The 20,457-nt window shown below is 44.0% G+C and overlaps 1 protein-coding gene across 1 annotated transcript; it reads left to right on the forward strand.

The window, feature by feature from the left end:
• The first annotated feature begins 8,353 nt into the window (after positions 1-8,353).
• On the forward strand, positions 8,354-20,422 carry ifrd1 (interferon-related developmental regulator 1). Its single transcript, XM_060903190.1, has 12 exons — positions 8,354-8,575; positions 12,554-12,667; positions 12,767-12,845; positions 12,987-13,111; positions 13,196-13,353; positions 13,456-13,506; positions 16,514-16,692; positions 17,295-17,403; positions 17,503-17,637; positions 17,712-17,840; positions 19,892-19,987; positions 20,087-20,422. Exons 1-12 carry the CDS (start codon positions 8,545-8,547, stop codon positions 20,171-20,173), a joined length of 1,293 nt encoding a protein of 430 aa, XP_060759173.1. The 5' UTR covers positions 8,354-8,544; the 3' UTR covers positions 20,174-20,422.
• The last annotated feature ends 35 nt before the right edge of the window (positions 20,423-20,457 follow it).

The raw sequence follows: 20,457 nt of genomic DNA on the forward strand, positions 1-20,457 counted from the left end.
CCAGGTTGGGGGTTGGGCTGTGGGCTGATAACCCACTCCCGTAAAATACATGTATTACAGAAACCAGAAGCAAAACTGATTCACCGGAAGGGAACACCACCATGACTGTACCTCATAGTAGATGCACAATGATGCACGGGAGCCAAAGCCTAAAGGACGCACCCAGGCTGATAAGGTCATTGGTGCACCCGAAACACACCATAAAGATAGGAAACTGGAATGTGCGCACGTTGTATAGAGCTGGAAATCTTGCCCAAGCGGCAAGGGAAATGAGTAAGAGAGGAATAGCTATCATGGGAATTACCGAAACACATTGGACTGGACAAGGGAAAGTACAGCTAGTCGATCGAGAGACAATTATCTACTCCGGAAGAAATGACAATGTCCACAGAGCTGGGGTAGGTATACTTATGTCCAAAGAGGCAACAGGAGCCCTTATGGAATGGACTCCAGTTTGCGAGAGGATTATCCAAGCCAGATTCCTATCAAGGCACATCAAACTGATGATCATACATGTTTACGCACCAACTGAAGACGCAGAGGAAGAAATCAAAGACAAGTTCTACTCAAGATTACAAGATGTGCTGAATAAGAGGAACGCCCATGATATGTTGATTGTCACAGGGGACATGAATGCCAAAGTTGGAGAACAAAATGTGAATTATGAAAGAGTCATGGGTAATCACGGACTAGGAGTGCGGAACGGAAACGGAACAAGACTTTGCGATATGTGTGACATGAACGAGTTAGTTATTACTGGAACATTATTCCCACATAAATCCATCCACAAAGTGACATGGATTTCGCCAGATAGAATGACCAAAAAACGAATTGACCATGTTCTAATTAGTAAGCGATTTAGGAACTCAGTAAAAGATACAAGGGTTTACAGGTCTGCAGACTTGGGAAGTGATCACTATCTTGTACGTACAACAATCAAGCTTAGGTTAAGAAGACCTCCGAGGCAAAAGACCATCAGCAGAGTAAAGTACGATACATCCAAACTGAGCAATAAAGACGTACTTAAGGAATTTAACATTACCTTGAAGAACAGGTACCAAGCCTTACAACAAGAAGAGGAGGAGCGAGAAGACCAATGCGAAGTAGAAAGGGATTTTGAAGTTTTGAGAAAAGCATACACAGAAGTCGCAGATGCTGTACTAGGCAGGCCCCGACGAAAGAAGAAACCGTGGATTAGTGAGTCATCATGGCGGCTAGTTGACCAATGGGAGGCTATTAATAAGAAGATCTTAAGTACTCGTTCAGAAAGAGTGAAGAGGCAACTAAGGGCAAAATATGTAGAAGAGAACAGAGAGGTGAAAAGGAGCATTAAGGCGGATAAGAGGAGATGGTTGGACAAAATTGCAAGCCAAGCTGAAGAGGCTGCGCGAAGTCAACACATGAAGGCACTGTATGGACTCACAAAGTCCTTGTGCAATGAAAGACCTAAGCAAAATGCAACAGTAATGGATAAAAATAGAAACCTTCTGAACAAGAGAAAAGACATACAGGAAAGATGGACAGAACATTTTAAAGAAGTACTGAACAGAGAAACACCAGAGAATCCGATAACCATCGATGATGATGAAAGTTTTGATTGAGAGGACGTAATTCAGGATATAGCAGTCAACAAACCAACTTTAGGCGAGGTGGAAGAAGCAGTTAAAAAGCCGAAGAGTGGGAAAGCACCAGGTATTGATAACATAACAGCGGAATTACTGAAGACAAACATGGAGTTTTCGGCAGGAAAAATACAAGAGCTACTGTCGAAGATGTGGAAGTTTGAGGTTATCCCAGAGGCTTGGAAAAAAGGATTAATCATAAAGCTGCCGAAAAAGGGTAACCTGAAAGATTGTAAGAACTCAAGAGGCATAACTCTGTTGTCTGTCATTGGGAAGATACTGGGGAGAATTGTCATTGACAGAGTGAGGAATGGAGCTGATGAAAGACTTTAGTCTGGCTAACGCGACTTCAAAGCTGTCCGAGCTATTGGTCTGGCCAAGATATTAAGCCCAACCGTTTCCCAGAGCCTGTGTTGACCCGCCTCCCTGAAATGCCTCAGTTTGCTACTGGTCGAAGCCAGAAAAGGCTGTGACGAAGCTTAAACCAATCACATCACTCTTTCCTCTGACGTATGCGACGCGACGGGACTAACTGGTAGATTAAACTCTTACCGAAGCCGGTCGGGAGCAAGGCGAAAACGTCCTTCCTTTCAATAAATACCTCCAGGGCTGCTCTTTGCTCTGTTTTCAATGAGAACTTCCCGTTGAATGCTTTCAATACAGCATCTATGCGTAATAGATGCAAAAGCGTGAATGAAGCACTTCCGGCATAGATTCTGTAAACAATCTATGGCTTCCGGTCGCAGTTCTACTACGTCAGTGCCTTGAACACGTCTCTACCCAGGGCCGTTGGAGATGCTCAAAGTTGATTGGTTCCCGATTTTTCGGGAGCTTGGAAGAGCTGTAGATAGCTTGCCTGGCCAGACTAAGCTCGCAACAGGCCCTCGTGTTGCGTCACACTTAGGATGGGCGGGCCCAGGCTAGAAAGACTTAGGAAGGAACAGGCGGGCTATAGGCGAGGAAGAAGAACTACAGACCAAGTCTTTATTCTAAGGAACATCATCAAACAGGTGAACGAGTGGCAGGCGACCCTATATGTGAACTTTATAGACTTTGAGAAAGCTTTCGATTCTGTTCACCGCAAGAGTTTATGGATCATAATACAGAAATACGGAATTCCCGAGAAGATAGTGAGGATTGTGAAATTGTTTTATGAAGATTTTCAGTGTGCCATAGAAGACCAAGGAGAAAGAGGTGAGTGGTTAGATATCAAGACAGGGGTTAAGCAGGGCTGTAATATGTCGGGATTCCTATTCTTGATCATTATGGACTGGATCATGAGAAAGACTGTTGGTAACGGAGAGTTTGGAATAAGATGGAAGCTAACATCAAAACTAGATGACCTAGATTTTGTGGACGATGTAGCATTACTATCATCTACAAGACAACATATTCAAAACAAAACCACCAGAATGAAAGAGGCAGCCAAACGGGTCAGGCTTAGAATCAACCTGGGAAAGACAAAAGTTATAAAAATTAACGCGAAGAACCAGACAAGAATTACAGTTGATGGACAGGACATCGAAGAGGTCGAAGAATTCACGTATCTTGGAGCAAAAGTTTGCAAAGAGGGAGGCGGAATGGAAGATTTACAGAACAGACTGTCAAAAGCAAGGGGTATGTTTGTCAGGCTTAAGAGAATTTGGAACACAAATAGCATTTCAAGAAAACCAAGCTGAGACTTTACAAGACCCTGGTGTTACCCGTCCTGCTCTACGGATGTGAGACCTGGAAAATGAACAAAGGTGATGACAAATTAGTCGATGTTTTTCACAAGTGTCTTCGCAAAATCCTCCGTGTCTAATGGAACGATCATGTAAGGACTGAGGACCTGCTTGAAAGAGCTGAAATGAAACCTCTGAGTATGGAAGTAAAGATCCGGGGATGGAAGATGATTGGCCATATCTTAAGACAGGACCAAGACAGTGACTGTAATGTGGCATTGACATGGGCACTGGAGGGAAAACGAAAGAGGGGGAGACCAAAGACAACGTGGAGGAGAACTGTGGAAAAGGAGAGGGGAGATGGTGGCTGGCGCTCATGGAGAGAGGTACGAGCAGAAGCGGCTGACAGAAAAAGGTGGAGAAGTTCTGTGGAGGCCCTATGTGCCCCGAGGCACTCGGAGGATAGGTGAAGGAAATTTACTTCTTGTCTTTTGGTCAATTTTGGAGTGATGTCCTGTTCTTGGTAAAGTGACTGTGGTGCCCCTTTTTCTCCTCTTGTTGATGATGGCCTTCATGGTGCTCCATGGTACAACAAATGTTTTGGAAATTCTTTTGAACCCCTCTCCATACCTTTTGATAGTAAGATCCTGATTGCTCTGTAAGCAAACCCAGTCAAAATTAGATGTCAAAACCAAGTCGAAACCAAGAAGGTACAGTGGTGCTTGAAAGTTTGTGAACCCGTTAGAATTTTCTATATTTCTGCATAAATATGACCTAAAACATCACCTGATTTTCACACAAGTCCTAAAAGTAGATAAAGAGAACCCAGTTAAACAAATGAGACAAAAATATTATACTTGGTCATTTATTTATTGAGGAAAATGATCCAATATTACATATCTGGGAGTGGCAAAAGTATGTGAACCTTTGCTTTCAGTATCTGGTGTGATCCCCTTGTGCAGCAATAACTGCAACTAAACATTTCTGGTAACTGTTGATCAGTCCTGCACACCGGCTTGGAGGAATTTTAGCCCATTCCTCCGTACAGAAGAGCTTCAACTCTGGGACCTTGGTGGGTTTCCTCACATGAACTGCTCGCTTCAGGTCCTTCCACAACATTTTGATTGGATTAAGGTCAGGACTTTGACTTGGCCATTCCAAAACATTAACTTTATTCTTCTTTAACCATTCTTTGGTAGAACGACTTGTGTGCTTAGGGTCGTTGTCTTGCTGCATGACCCACCTTCTCTTGAGATTCAGTTGATGGACAGATGTCCTGACATTGTCCTTTAGAATTCGCTGGTATAATTCAGAATTCATTGTTCCATCAATGATGGCAATCCGTCCTGGCCCAGATGCAGCAAAACAGGGCCAAACCATGATACTACCACCATCATGTTTCACAGATGGGATAAGGTTCTTATTGGAATGCAGTGTTTTCCTTTCTCCAAACACAACACTTCTCATTTAAACCAAAAAGTTCTATTTTGGTCTCATCCATCCACAAAACATTTTTCTAATAGCCTTCTGGCTTGTCCACGTGATCTTTTGGAAACTGCAGATGAACAGCAATGTTCTTTTTGGAGAGCAGTGTCTTTCTCCTTGCAACCCTGCCATGCATACCATTGTTGTTCAGTGTTCTCCTGATGGTAGACTCATGAACATTAACATTAGCCAGTGTGAGAGAGGCCATTAGTTGCTTAGAAGTTACTCTGGGGTCCTTTGTGACCTCGCTGACTATTACACGCCTTGCTCTTGGAGTGATCTTTGTTGGTCAACCACTCCTGGGGAGGGTAACAATGGTCTTGAATTTCCTCCATTTGTACACAATCTGTCTGACTGTGGATTGTTCGAGTCCAAACTCTTTAGAGATGGTTTTGTAACCTTTTCCAGCCTGATGAGCATCAACAACGCTTTTTCTGAGGTCCTCAGAAATCTCCTTTGTTCGTGCCATGATACACTTCCACAAACATGTTGTGAAGATCAGACTTTGATAGATCCCTGTTCTTTAAATAAAACAGGGTGCCCACTCACACCTGATTGTCATCCCATTGATTGAAAACACCTGACTCTAATTTCACCTTCAAATTAACTGCTAATCCTAGAGGTTCACATACTTTTGCCACTCACAGATATGTAATATTGGATCATTTTCCTCAATAATTAAATGACCAAGTATCATATTTTTGTCTCATTTGTTTAACTGGGTTCTCTTTATCTACTTTTAGGACTTGTGTGAAAATCTGATGAGTTTTAGGTCATATTTATGCAGAAATATAGAAAATTCTAAAGGGTTCACAAACTTTCAAGCACCACTGTATCAAGCAAATGGCACAGAAACTGCTGATCTTTATTTGGCGTTAATCAGAATCACGTCACTGAAGACAGGTGTGTGATAATTACATTTGAACATGAAGTTAAATGTGTCTGTTTATTTCTAAGCACAGTCACATGTGGCATTATAAAAGAATGTGCAACCAGGTTATTGTGTTTTGTTCTTCTTTTTTTCCTAAAACATTTCTGTTTTTCCACTTGAATTTTTGCAAATTTTCAGTTTCATGTGTTTTTTTCATTAACAAAAGAACATAACATAGATTCGGCCCTATCCACACCACCCTCAGCCGCTTCAGACCAATGGGTGGCAGAGTGGCTGAGGGTGGTGTAGATAGGGCCAATTTTGATTCGGTGTCCACCGCTCATGACCCCTTGACCAACCTGTTGTCTACTCAGGAGCACTATCAAGTCCACCATTGACACCTCCACTCCTCCCCCAACTTCCAAATGGTTCACCATTGTCGAGTGATGGCATTATCATTCCTCCCGTCTCCTGGAGTGACTGTCCTGGATAAACTGACACCACCACCCCTCCCCCACCTGAAACCTATATGATGAGTTTCACTGCTGACCAGGTGAGAAGACAGCTGAAGTGTCTCCACTCACGCAAGGCTGCGGGCCCTGATGATGTCAGCCCCAAAGCCTGTGCCCCCAGCTATGTGCTGCATCATGTCCTCAACATGAGCCCAAGCCTAGACCCTCTTCATTTCACCTAACCAGCCCCGACTCAGAGTTAAGGATGCCATAATCTACCTGCTAGACCGTGTCTACTCCCACCTGGGCAAACCAACAAGCACTGTGGGGGTATATCATATAAAGTTTTCAGTCTTATTTTGCCTGTCCTACTTTTTTTGAGTATTTGCAGGCATCAAATTCTAACTTTGTTCATCTTTACAAAATACAGTTAAGTTGGTCAGTAAAATTATTGAAAATCTTTTCTTTGTACTTTTGTCAGTTAAATAAAGGTTCACGTGAATTAACAAATCACAGATTTTTGTTTTTATTGCATTTTTGAAAATATCTCAACTTTTCTGGAAATGGGGAGGGTACTTATGTGTAATAACTGTGCAATAACTTTCTACATTCCATCCATGGCTATTTTTCCTTCCATGTGCATAATTATGTGGAATATATTTGGTTTACATTTTTACATATTTTTCTATACTTTTACATATATTATTTATTGGTTTTTTTTTTTTTACATATTTCATACATTTTACAAATCTGTTTAATTTTGTAATTTCTTCTCTGTACTTGAGTGTGAGCAACTTAATAATCCCTTGGGATTATTAAAGTATTTCTGATTCTGGTTGTGATTCTGAATATGTCCAAACTCTTGACAGGTACCGTCGAACAATAACAAAGAGCCAGGGGTATATCATACTTGACAAAACCATTATAAGACATAAAGATGTTTTGATAGCCTTTTTGTTCTTCAAAATTAGAAAGTAGTTTCACACACACACACACACACACACACACACACACACATATATATATATATATATATATATATATATATATATATATATATATATATATACACTGTTTGTGTGTGTATATATATATATATATATATATATAGGGCGATGGTGTAGTGGAGGGCGGTGGTGTAGTGGTTAGCACTGTTGCCTCACAGCAAGAAGGTCCTGGGTTCGAGCCCAGCGGCCAGCGAGGGCCTTTCTGTGTGGCGTTTGCATGTTCTCCCCGTGTCTGCATGGGTTTCCTCCGGGTGCTCCGGTTTCCCCCACAGACATGCAGGTTAGGTTAATTGGTGGCTCTGTGTCAGCCCTGCAATAACCTGGCAACTTGTCCCGTCTCTCGCCCATAGTCAGCTGGGATAGGCTCCAGCTTGCCTGCGACCCTGTAGGGCAGGATAAGCAGCTACAGATAATGGATATATATTGCCAATATCATTATCAAATTTATTATAAAAATATTTGCCTTATCTTATTAGGTCATTGAAGAAACCAAATACCAAATCTTCCCATAATAATCTAAAATCTTTAAAAATATGAACAATAACAAATCTGTGGGGGCAGCACAGTGGTGCAAGAAGGTTCTGGGTTCAAGCCCAGTGGCTCACGGAGGCCTTTCAGTATGGAGTTTGCATGTTCTCCCCGTGTCTGCATGGGTTTCCTCTGGGTGCTCCGGTTTCCCCCACAGTCCAAAGACATGCAGTTAGGCTAATTGACTACTCTAAATTGCCCATAGGTGTGAATGTATGTGTGAATGGTTGAGAGGAGTAAACCTCGACAATAATCCAGCAGAAAGCAACGGGAAACCACGACTGTAATTCTTCCCCAGAAACTTTGCTGGACCTTCCATTAGGCAGAACACTGAAGAAGAACAACAAATCTCAGGTCTTTCCTGAACTCCTTGGTGTGAGAACAATGCCAGAATAGGTACAACTGTTTCTAGATATTCATTACAGAATGAGCAGTTCGTGTTTAGCATTTTTTGTTTAATTTTCTGCATGCATTTGTGCATAATTTTGAAACACACATTAGTTATTTATGAGGAAGCATCCAGACTAGAACGAGATGTACTCTGTACTGTGTGATTTGGACGTAACCCTTGACAACAACTGGAGTGCTCAGCGACTGTCCAATCACATTCGAGCAGGAGCATCTCAGGTCACTTGTGCCTACACATGATTGGTCAGACGGGTAGCTGGTACCACGTGAGCGTCCCTGTGACGCGTCTGCCGTATAAAAGGATTTCCCGGCGCCGTTGTTACGCAGCCCTAGTTTTTTACAGGGAAAATGTATCGCTCTCGTTCACAGGCTTTCATCGGAATCGCTTTTAATTCTTTACTTTTTACGGTGCCATTGGAAGGTTTCCAGTTTAAGCGACGTTATAGTAAAAACTGGTCGTGTATTGGGTGATTTGAGGTTTAAATATAGTATATTTATACAAGAACAATGCCCAAATCCAAGAAGAGGAACAACAAGGGTAAGTAACTCGGAGTGTCCTGAAATGACCGGCAGTTTTGGCGTATTGCCTGAAAGTGTTCATGGGATTTGTAGTTTTACTGCATTGCCACGACAGTTAAAGCTTTCAGCGCAGCAAGTTTAATAGAACTACAACACCCATGTCACTTCGCATCTTTTCGCTGACATGTTGGCTCGTAAGAGTTAAACAAAAGAAATAATTTTTTATTTTGTATTTTGGGTGTTGATAAAATTGGAAACTAGTAATACAAAAATTCAGTAACGTTTGGGAAATAGTCCTGAGTTAGCATGTTGCTTAGCTAAGGTTTGCTAGCTATCTTGCTAATATGTCTCAGGCTACAGTCCTGTAAGGTCCATAACATGTAAATAATACTGTTTTTGCGTTCGTTGGTGGTCGCTACATTAACTAATTTAACTTGTGAAACTCGACTCAGAACCGTTAACATGGTTTCATTTGACGAAAAACATGGTAACGGTAACTAGCTGGCGACGTGTTGGCCTTTTAGCCTTCAGCCCACGTCACCCAGTCTGTTCCCGGAAACATTGTGACCAAGCCGGGAAGCTACACGCGTATAGCGGGTTATTTTTAAGTGCAGGGCTCATGCTGTACTTATCCTGTTCTTTCATTCATTCCTCTTCAGTAACAGCTTTATCCTGGTCCAGGCTGTGGGGGCAAGGAACTTCTTCCTTGAACACTGAGTGTGAGATGGTAAAAGACCCTGGATCTCTCTGCTTTGAAACAGACTCAGAGCAGCATGCACACATCCACAATTTCAGTCTCCTCTAGGGGCAGTTCAGCATAGGCAGTCAACTTACAAAAATTCTGGGTTTTGCCCTTATTCTGAAATCTCCTCTCATCTTATCTCTAGCCGCTTTATCCTGTTCTACAGGGTCGCAGGCAAGCTGGAGCCTATCCCAGCTGACTACGGGTGAAAGGCGGGGTACACCCTGGACAAGTCGCCAGGTCATCACAGGGCTGACACTTATGCCCCTTTTCCACCAAAGCAGTTCCAGGGCTGGTTCGGGGCCAGTGCTTAGTTTGGACCTGGGTTTTCTGTTTCCACTGACAAAGAACTGGCTCTGGGGCCAGAAAAACCAGTTCCAGGCTAGCACCAACTCTCTGCTGGGCCAGAGGAAAGAACCGCTTATGTCAGCGGGGGGGGGCGGAGTTGTTAAGACCGACAACGATAACAAGACCGTGAAAGATCGCCATTTTTAAGCGACAAGAAGCAGCAGCTGTACAAACGCGAAGTAATTTATTATTGCTGCTGCTGCTTCTTCCGTGTTTTTGCTTTGATATTCGCGCCAAGGTTGATGCAAACGTAGCGACGTAATGATGTGGCTCCGCTTAGCCCCGCGAGCTATGGAAAAGCAAACTGGTTCTCAGCTGGCTCGCAAGTTGAACGAGTTGTGAACCAGCCCCGAACCAGCCCTGGAACTGATTTGGTGGAAAAGGGGTAACAGAGCTGACACTCATGCCCCTTTTCCACCAAAGCAGTTCCAGGGCTGGTTTGGGGCCAGTGCTTAGTTTGGAACCGGGTTTTCTGTTTCCACTGACAAAGAACTGGCTCTGGGGCCAGAAAAACCGGTTCCAGGCTAGTACCCACTCTCTGCTGGGCCAGAGGAAAGAACCGCATATGTCAGTGGGGGGGTGGAGTTGTTAAGACCAACAGCAATAACAGACTGCGAAAGATCGCCATTTTTAAGTGATGAGAAGCAGCAGCTGTACAAACGCGAAGTCACTTATTATTGTTATTGTTGCTGCTGCTTCTTCCGTGCTGTTTTTGCTTCGATATTTGCGTCAAGGTTTATGCAAACGTAGCGACGTAACTGACGTATACAGCGACGTAATGATGTGGCTTCCCTTAGCACCGTGAGCTGTGGAAAAGCAAACTGGTTCTCCGCTAGCTCGCAAGTTGAACGAGTTGTGAACCAGCACTGGCCCCAAACCAGCCCTGGAACTGATTTGGTGGAAAAGGAGTAATAGACACAGACAACCATTCACACTCACATTCACACCTACGGTCAATTTAGAGTCACCAGTTAACCTAACCTGCATGTCTTTGGACTGTGGGGGAAACCGGAGGAAACCCACGCGGACACGGGGAGAACATGCAAACTCCACACAGAAAGGCCCTCGTCGGCCACGGGGCTCGAACCCGGATCTTCTTGCTGTGAGGCGACAGCGCTAACCACTACACCACCATGCTGCCCTGAAAGATTAATAATAAGTTAAATTTATATAGTGCCTTTCTCAATTATGGGGGGAGAAATTCATCAGATAAAGGTCAGGATGTCATTCCAATGGTGTAGCAGCCACAGTCCCACCATAAGTCCCACATTGCCAGCACATCTGCCGTGACGTCGCTGGGTAACATCACTCGGAACACCGCGCCATGGCTCCACAAAGTGAGCACAGACGCAGTTCCATGCCAAGCCCTGGTATGTCCCAAACTGCTTGCACAGCTGCTGCAATGCCACCGAGCAACATTGCTCGGAACATCACACCAAGCACTGCTGCACAGAGCGCTGGACAACCACGATGCTAAAATGTGCAATGAGCTCACTGCAGTCCATGGCTACAAGCGCAGGTATTGCCCAAGGCCTGGAGAGATCTGGCACCCAAAACTGGGTCCGGAGCTACGCCACAACCAGCGGACAAAAGCAAATATCAAACTACACACAAAAAAGGAAAAACAAAAGAGAAAATAAAAAAATACAAAGCTCCGGTGAGAAGTGGCAGCCAGAAACTCAACCAGAAACAGAAATGAAATGATCTGGTGACCTGTCCAGGGTGCACCCTGCCTCCTGCCCACAGCCAGCTGGGACAGGCCCCAACCCACTCGTGACACTTATTCTGGAAGACTAAGACTTATTCCGACTCAATGAAAACGAATGTTCTACTAATATTTGTTTACATGCAGCTGCTTCTCTTGGGTGGCACAGTGGTGTAGTGGTTTGCACCATTTCCTCACAGCAAAAAGTTTCTGGGTTTGAAGTGTTTGACATGGAGTTTGCATGTCCTCCCTGTGCTGGAGTTTCCTCTGGGTGCTCCAGTTTTCCCCACAGTCCAAAGACATGCAGCTTGGGTAAAAATGCCCAGCCTGGTGCATACTTGGCCTGGATAGGTTGGGGAAGGTTGTGTCAGGAAGGGCATCTGGTGTAAAAACCTATGCCAAATCAAATATGGAGAAAAGATCTGCTGTGGTGACCCCCTAACGGGATCAGCTTGAAGACATGCAGCCATTTCTCGACCCCAGCCTTGCAAACTGTTGTCTGGTAGGTTTGTGTACAATGCACAGAGCTGACTGTAAACAACAGTGTTGCAAACTGTTGTATAAAACCCCAGTTGAGACTTGTGTGCGCAGTGTGTTTGGAATCTGTCCAAAGAATACCCCAGATGGTATCTGCATATCCTGCATCTAAATTTTGAAAATGCCAAACTTCAGAACAAGACAAGTTGTAGGTCCTATTCCGGTTCGAATATGCTGTCTACATGACCTATATCAAACTCTGACTAATAGTGCATTTAAATATGCAGAGTAACTTGAGCTCAGGATCAATCTGGACACCCGGGAGCAGTTTCTGGCGTATACTCCTGTGCAAGCCAACGCTCCTTCATTCAAGTTGGACTGTTATTACTTCGAAGTGCTTTCATTTTTCCTTCACCACAGCTGGATGGCTACCAGATAGTCTGGCTTCATCTATGCAACAATTATTTTTTTCCCCCCCTCTTGACTGTTTGCAGTGGAAAAAAGGACTGTCTTATCTACAGTCTAATTGCCACCTATCACAGCGCCCTTGACATGACCAAAATAATTCCAAGCATTTTTCCTCCTCGCTGCATTTAAACAGAACCGTATCAGCCTTATCACCTGCTGTTATTGATCATATGGCCAAAGGTTTTTCAGTTTGTTTGCCTAACCACTTGAGCATGCATCTTGCTGTGTTGACTGTGGGAATGTGACTGGTTTTGCAGGTGTCCCAGGAGGACAGCATAGAGCTGTGCAGCCTTTCAGCGACGAGGACGCTTCAGTTGAGACGCTCAGCCACTGCAGCAGCTTTAGTGATGCTGCCAGTGTGGCAGAGGAAGGTGAGTTTGTGTACAAATCCAGACACTGGTTTTGGGTCACCGTGCGGCTCAAGCATACTAGTCCCAAGATAAAATTATGGAATGTTGGTTCTTTGGCAGGGGGAGAGGCTGAGGTTGCAGCTCAAGATGATTTTGAGTTCAAGCTGAAGGTTTACATTGATTCCACAGTTGATAAAAGGTTTGTCTGTTACACTTTTTGGGCTAATGACATGCGTCTGTTTCGAAATAAGATCCGTTCTTCATTGAGTGATTGTTCCCCATAAATGTCTCAATGGCACATTGATCCAGTGCTCTCAACATTTTTTTTTTTTCTTTCCAGTGCTAAAACCAGGCAAGGTGCCCTTGATGGATTGAAGACTGCCATGGCAACCAAAATCCTGCACGAGTTTATTTTGGAGAGGAGGATGACTATCACTGATAGCATTGAACGCTGCTTGAAAAAAGGTTTATAAGCAGCATGTTTAAACTTGCTATTGCGCAGGTAAATGCTGGCCATGAACCTGAACTTGTTTGACTTCGTATGCTTAGGTAAAGGTGAGGAGCAGCGTGCAGCCGCTTCATTGGCTTGCCTCTTGTGCATTCAGCTGGGTTCAGGGATCGAGAGCGAGGAGGTGTTTAAGACCCTCAAACCTATATTTAAGACCATCCTGACTGATGGATCAGCAAATATCCAGGCCAGACAGGCTGTGAGTAGCAGCTCAGATCATGAATTTGTTAGCTGCCATTTTCTACTACTCCCCCTTTTATGTATTTATTGTAACAATGCTTATCTCTTGCTCTCTGCGCAGTGTGCGACGAGTCTGGGCCTCTGCACACTGGTAGCAGAAGATGATATCTTGGTGAGTGCTAGACATGGCATTTACATTGTGTGCTGATTATAATGCTGATTAAACTCTCCACACATTCAACTGCTGGAGCTGCTAGATTAGCTTTTAGAACACCTTCAGGTGACTAATGTACACGAGTAGTGATCTCATACTGCAGAGTAAACCCTCCCACAGGCAAGTAACTGGTTACGTTCTAAATCAGGAATCAATCTGGTGGCTCAGGATATTTCAACAGACTAAAGCGCTTAAATACTGCAGCGGTACACATTACTGAACTGTGCAAAGTTTCCCAAAAGCGTTTGTTCAATGGTAGAGCGAGCAGCACAATGAACACTCTTTCCTAGTTAAGATGCTCTTGGTGTTGATGGGCTTTTGGGAAACCCACCCCTGACTGGTTTTCCCCAAACATGAACCAGTTTGGTTTCTGTAACAGATTCTGTGACTGTTTTGATCGCATGCATTTATTTAAATTTAGAAGGCAGCTGGTTAGTACAGCCCTCTAGGGTGGGGTTTACATTAGACCGTATCAGCGGATCATCAGATTAACGTTTTTAAAACGATTAGTGTGCACACAGCAACACCAATACACGATTTGCGTGCACACAGCAACGCCAATACACGGATACGCTCGGCTCCGCAGGCATCCTGCGCTCCAAATCACTCCGCCCTGAACAGCGAGTGCCCTCTGGAGGGTGCGCACTCCGGCCCTGCGCAGCTCACAGAGCGCGCAAGTGAAGCGCACGAGCAGTGATTCGGGACTGAGCCGCTGTGTGTGTGTGATCTCAGTGCATGTCGGGCATGCGCGTCACTTACCACTTGCAAGTGGAAGGATGGCAAGCCTAAAGACAATCATAACTACACAATGGGCAGTATTTGCATCAGTATTTGCAGTATTTTCATACTTTTATACTCTTTTTAATGAAAGGTGATACAAGGCGGAAGTCCGCGCCGTTTTTCAGCAGTCGCGTCGCATGACCAACGCCAGCGAATCAGGAAGGTGGATGTCACAGTGACGTTGTCCAATGACGACGCCAGCTAGAGCTCAGCACAGCGTATCTGCGTATTCTCAATGTTTACACAGCACCGGAGCTGACACGATCTGGATTGAATACGTGGACGCTGGCAGATTCCCGTTTCCAGGCGTTTTAATGTAAACGGACAGTGCATCCGCGAAGAAAACGAGACAGATACGGTCTAATGTAAACTTGGCCTAGCTAGTCTCTAGAGGCCTTTTGGTGAGAAGGAGAGCTTTTGCAGACTCATAATTTTGCCCTCTCTGGTCTGACCAGTGACTGCGTGGCTTTTAGGTGGTGTTTACATTAGACCGTATCTGTCTCGTTTTCTTCGCGGATGCACTATCCGTGCATATTAAAACGCCGGAAAACGACTCCACAGGCGGAACAACTTGAATCCGCCAGGGCCCACGTATTCAGCCCAGTTCGTATTTGAACCGTTGCTGTGTAAACATTGAGAAACGAGGAAACGCAGTGCTGAGCTCTAGCTGACGTCGTCATTGGACAACGTCACTGTGACATCCACCTTCCTGATTCGCTGGTGTTGGTCATGCCACGTTGGTCATGCGATGCGACTGCTGAAAAACTGCACGGATTTCACTTCCTGCTATTGTTTCCACCTTGTATCACCTTTTTTGTTTTTCATTAAAGAGTATAAAAGTATGAATATAATGCTTTGCTCTGTCATTCTTAATGTTGTTCATTGTGTAGTTATGATTGTCTTTAGGCTTGCCATCCTTCCACTTGCAAGTGGTAAGTGACTTGCGCATGCCCGATATGCACTGGGATCTCTCACACAGCGGCTCAGTCCCGAATCACTGCTCGTGCGCTTCACTCGCGCGCTCTGTGAGCTGCGCAGGGCCGGGGAGTGCGCACCCTCCAGAGGGCACTCGCTGTTCAGGGCAGAGTGATTTGGAGCGCAGCCGCTGAGCCGCACTGAAGTTTATTTACACATTTCAACTTGCGTGCCGTCTAATTAGTCATGTGATTAGCGTATCCGTGTATTGGCGTTGCTGTGTGCACGCGAATCGTTTTAAAAACGTTAATCTGATGATCCGCTGATTCGAAATGATGTAAACAGGGCCTTAGTTTTAAAAGCCAGTGAACAAGAGGATGTTCAGTCACTTGGACTAATTGTCACTAATGGTTAAGCATTCTGTTGCCTTCATTAGATTTGAGTAACAAAGCATTTTTAATCTGGCTGTACCTTGGCATTTGATGTCAAAGTAATCATGACTTCAATATTTGATCATAACAGCTGCGCTTGTTCACCATGGTGAATTTGAGAACAAGATGGGTTTTACTTTTATCATTAAGTCTGCAGAAAGCAGACTTGTGCTGATCTAGATATTAATGAATGCTTTTGCCACTACAACATGAATGCAAACAAATGTATGAAAGGGAAATTAATGTAATGTACCAGAATTTCATGTTGGCCAACTGTTAAACCTCTCATCTCATTATCTCTAGCCGCTTTATCCTGTTCGACAGGGTCGCAGGCAAGCGAAAGGCGGGGTACACCCTGGACAAGTTGCCAGGTCATCACAGGGCTGACACATAGACACAGACAACCATTCACACTCACATTCACACCTACGGTCAATTTAGAGTCACCAGTTAACCTAACCTGCATGTCTTTGGACTGTGGGGGAAACCGGAGCACCCGGAGGAAACCCACGCGGACACGGGGAGAACATGCAAACTCCGCACAGAAAGGCCCTCGCCGGCCACAGGGCTCGAACCCGGACCTTCTTGCTGTGAGGCGACCGCGCTAACCACTACACCACCGTGCCGCCCCTGTTAAACCTAGTGTAGTTAAATACTTTTGCAGGCTTTTTAAAAAGGAAAAGTGGCACTGTTTATAGCCTGAACATGCCAGCAGAAGGGATGCAACTTGCCTGAAGTAGAAGCTGAGAGAGACTGTTGCCAAGTCAGTGTTTAGGTGTATGGTGGTAGTTGGGGTGTGCGTGATGGGGTTCTTAAACTTTATTTTTCCCCCTCTCCAGGACATCTATGCCACCATGGAGTGTTTTGAGAGCCTTTTCACTCGCTCATATGTGCGTGAGGATGGCAGCAGGCCCTCTCTGAGTCCTCAGACTGTCCAGCTCCACACCAATGCGCTGCTTTCCTGGGCTCTGCTGCTGACCATCTGCAGTGGCAGCCACATCACGGCCATCATCCACAAGTACATAGCTGACATGCTCCAAGCCTTTTGCAATTGCATATTCCCTCTGCCAAGGGTGTTTTTTGGTGCACTTTGTCTGTAAGCAGGATTGTGCAAAACCTACTGGCTCAGTTTTCATGAAACTTGATAGAAGGGTGTAGCATGGGCTAAAAATGTCATCTTGACTGACTGGAGATCATGTAAATGCTTGAATTTGAACTTTTTACATTGTTAAAAAAGCCTTCAGCTGTTTAAATGAAGGAGCGTTTCGACACCCAGTGTGACTCAGAACTCAAAGGATTGAGGCTAAACAACTGTGATCATAAGAGAACCACATGTTCTTGAGCCCAATAGAAAGAAAAGGTTTCAATTTGCTAGGCAGCATAAGGATTAGATTCTGGAGCAGTGGGAAAGGTCAGAGTCCAGATTTACCCCATTCTCTGCATATATCAAAAGTGTCTTGGTTGCAGACTTGAACATGGAGTTGAGTGCCCTTCTAGGGTGGGGTGGGGTTGTGTTTTTAATATATATAAATGTCAAGTGGTGTTGACATTGATCTGGCATCATGGTAGACTTCAATCCTGCGAAAGTGTCCAGGGCTGTAACTGCACGTTCTGTTTCAGACATCTGACCAAGCTGCCACGGCTGCTGGAGAGTGAGGATGTTAACATGCGCATTGCGGCCGGGGAGACCATCGCTCTGCTGTTTGAGCTTGCTAGAGATGTTGATGCAGTGAGTGGGGCGTCTTTTAAATTTAATTATTCTTAAAAGGCAACTTGCTGTGTAATTGGTGTTGGGTTCTCTGAATTTCTGTTCTGTAAAACTGTCCAGGACTTTGACTGTGAAGACTGGGAGCTGCTGTGCAGCAAACTGAGTGCTCTGGCCACTGACTGCAATAAACACCGTGCCAAGAATGACAAGAGGAAGCAGAGGTCCGTCTTCAGGGACGTGCTAAAAGCCGTGCAGGTGAGGAACTGGTGCAGGAGATGCTTTATGAAAACGAATGAGTGGCCTAACAAAGCTTTTCTGTATGAGGGCAGGATGGAGAGTTTGAGACAGAGACAATCCGGTTTGGTACAGAACGCATGGTCATTGACAGCTGGGTGAGGAAGAGGACCTACGATGCCTTCCGAGAGTTTGTGGGCTCTGGCATGAACTACCACTTGCAGGTATAAAATGTAGGCTTTTTTTTAGCTAGAATTTTTCAAGTGAACAATTTGCTATTCAAATAGAATGTGAATTCATCTTTGTATTTTAAAAGGCAAATCCATATTTCAATGCTTTAGAGCTCATGCCCTTAATTTTTACTACTTTTTCTGAACTTTTTGGTCTGAATAAAACTCATTGCATACACTGGCAACTTGATTATACGCTTTCATTTTGGTTGGTCGGTTTCCCCTCCTCCTTAAACTGCAGTCATGTTATTCCTTACATAACAGGTTGTCAGAATGGTACTTGATGTGAGTAGTTTATAATTTTCAGCAGGCACTTACTGGGAATGTGCACTTTCCAAGGCTAAATCATAAAATGCTCGTGAATCGAATAGTGCACTCGGCATTGTTCTCAAATACTCTTGTAGTGTGCATATATAATGAATAGGAAGAGATTTAGAGTTGGCCAAGATTGCTTTACTTAAAGCTTGTTGCTTAAAGTGCCATTCCACCATTGGATGTATTCTTTGTAGTGCTGTCAAGCGATTAAAATATTTAATCGCGATTAATGTCGCGACTGTCATAGTTAACTCGCAATTAATCGCAATTTAATCGCACATTTTTTTTGTCACATGAAAAACCATTGTAATTCTCTTAGCATAAAGTGAATGGGCTTGCTCACCGTTTGAACTACGGGGGTACTCGGGGGATCCGAGATCCCCTGAAACAGACATGAGATCCCTTGAAAACATGATTTGGGAAATGTTGGGGGGTCTCTAAAATATTGGCAAAATGATATTTATTGACATAGCAATCGTGTGTAACGGGAAGCATTTGCATATCCGAAGTGAGCACGCGATGGAGGATCCGCGCTCTGAGACAAGCGCAAGCACCACCCCCCCCCCCCCCCCCCACCCCCCCACCCCCCAAGGGAAAAAAAAGGGACCCCCCGAAAATATCGGCATAGTTTGAACACTGGTTGTACCAAGGGTGTTTTTTTTTTTTTTTTTTTTCTTTTTTTTTATTGCAGAGCATAACACGTCTTGTCACAGCCACTGCAAAGTGGGGCTGGAGCTGCCGATGGGAAAACGAAACCTAAGCCAAGCACCGTGGCTCTTCGGGGGAGGGCAGAGGACTCTGGCTGTGCGGGGCGTGGCATCATGTCACAGAGCGTTAATCTCGCGATAAAAAAAATTATCGCCGTTAAAATTGAGTCAAGTTAACGCGTTAATAACGTGACATTTTTGACAGCACTAATTCTTTTGGCATAAAATACAATATATTTTATGACAACATGACTAGACAGAAATCTTTTAGCTTCAAAATGATATATCAAACAATTTTTTGACAACGACAAGTATATTAATTTTGCGACCAGTCACCTACCCTTTTAATTTCCGCGCGGTAGTGAAATGTGATGTCATCGGCAGGTTCCCCTTCTTGTGTACCACGTGTTGGTCTATTTTTAGACCAGGAAACCCCCAAAGTGAGAGTCATTTCTCCGCGTATATGGGGGCCAGAAAAATTGAGTTAATCTTTCAGTTAGCTAGATTTATTGGTATTGGCTGGATTTATTGGTATTATTTTTATCGCGTTCTATCCGCCATTGCTGATATGTGCCACGTCACACGTCACGTGGTACACAAGAAGGGGAACCTGCCGATGACATCACGTGCGGAAATTAAAAGGGTAGGTGACTTTGGTCGCAAAATTAATATACTTGTGCTTGTCATTATGTTTGATATATCATTTTGAAGCTAAAAGATTTCTCTATCTAGTGATACCATTTATATATCTTGTCAAAATATATTGTATTTTATGCCAAAGAATACATCCAATGGTGGAATGGCACTTTAAGTGAATGCATTTGAGTTCTGAATCTTTAGTTGAAATGATGGATTGACAGCTGCTATCTAGTAGTAAGTGAAGGTGACTGGACTTGAGTCACCGTGTCCTCAGTATTAAACCATGAGTCCAGTCACTTTTTGACTTGCAAGTGCCAGATCATGCATAGAACTTGGATGACTGGAAAATGACCTGACAATTTCTATTACTTTGAACTCGTTTAGGCAAATGAGTTCATTAGAGATGTGTTTGGACTGGGACCAGCACTGCTGATTGATTCTGCAGCCCTGAAAGCTATGAAGAGTTCCCGATTGGAAAGGGTAAGCCGGAATTCTCCAGACTGTGCTTTTGTGCAATGACTCTTAAATGTGTATTGTGCAAAATGGTAAAGTGGGCACATCTCTTGTTTTTTCTTCCAGCACTTCTATAATGCTGCTGCATTCAAGGCTCGAACCAAGGCCAGAAACAGATTTCGTGACAAGAGGGTGGATGTGGGTGAATTTTAGGGTCTTGCTTCATTCATTCATTCACCACGTAATCTTTTTGTTTGGGTCCAATGTTACTTTTGGGTCTCTTCCTATATTTATATCATTACTAGCAATTGTATTTTAACATGTATTCACATTTGGTCATTTTGTGCATGATCATTTTTGGATGTGTAAATTGTAGAATTCAACCTGGCTCTATTGTATACAACACATCAGTGTTTTGCCAAGTGATGTGACTGTGAAAAAATAAATTTATTAGAAATGTGATCATGTGTATTGGCTAATTTCCTGACATTGAAATT

Source organism: Neoarius graeffei, chromosome 21 (genome assembly GCF_027579695.1).
Source record: "Neoarius graeffei isolate fNeoGra1 chromosome 21, fNeoGra1.pri, whole genome shotgun sequence".
In the NCBI taxonomy this organism is placed as follows: domain Eukaryota; kingdom Metazoa; phylum Chordata; class Actinopteri; order Siluriformes; family Ariidae; genus Neoarius; species Neoarius graeffei.

Coding starts and splice junctions, on each gene's coding strand:
- ifrd1 (XM_060903190.1), top strand. CDS start 8,545: ATGCCCAAATCCAAGAAGAGGAACAACAAGG. Junction 12,846..12,986: donor GATTCCACAGTTGATAAAAG/GTTTGTCTGTTA, acceptor TTTTCTTTCCAG/TGCTAAAACCAGGCAAGGTG. Junction 17,841..19,891: donor GCATGAACTACCACTTGCAG/GTATAAAATGTA, acceptor GAACTCGTTTAG/GCAAATGAGTTCATTAGAGA.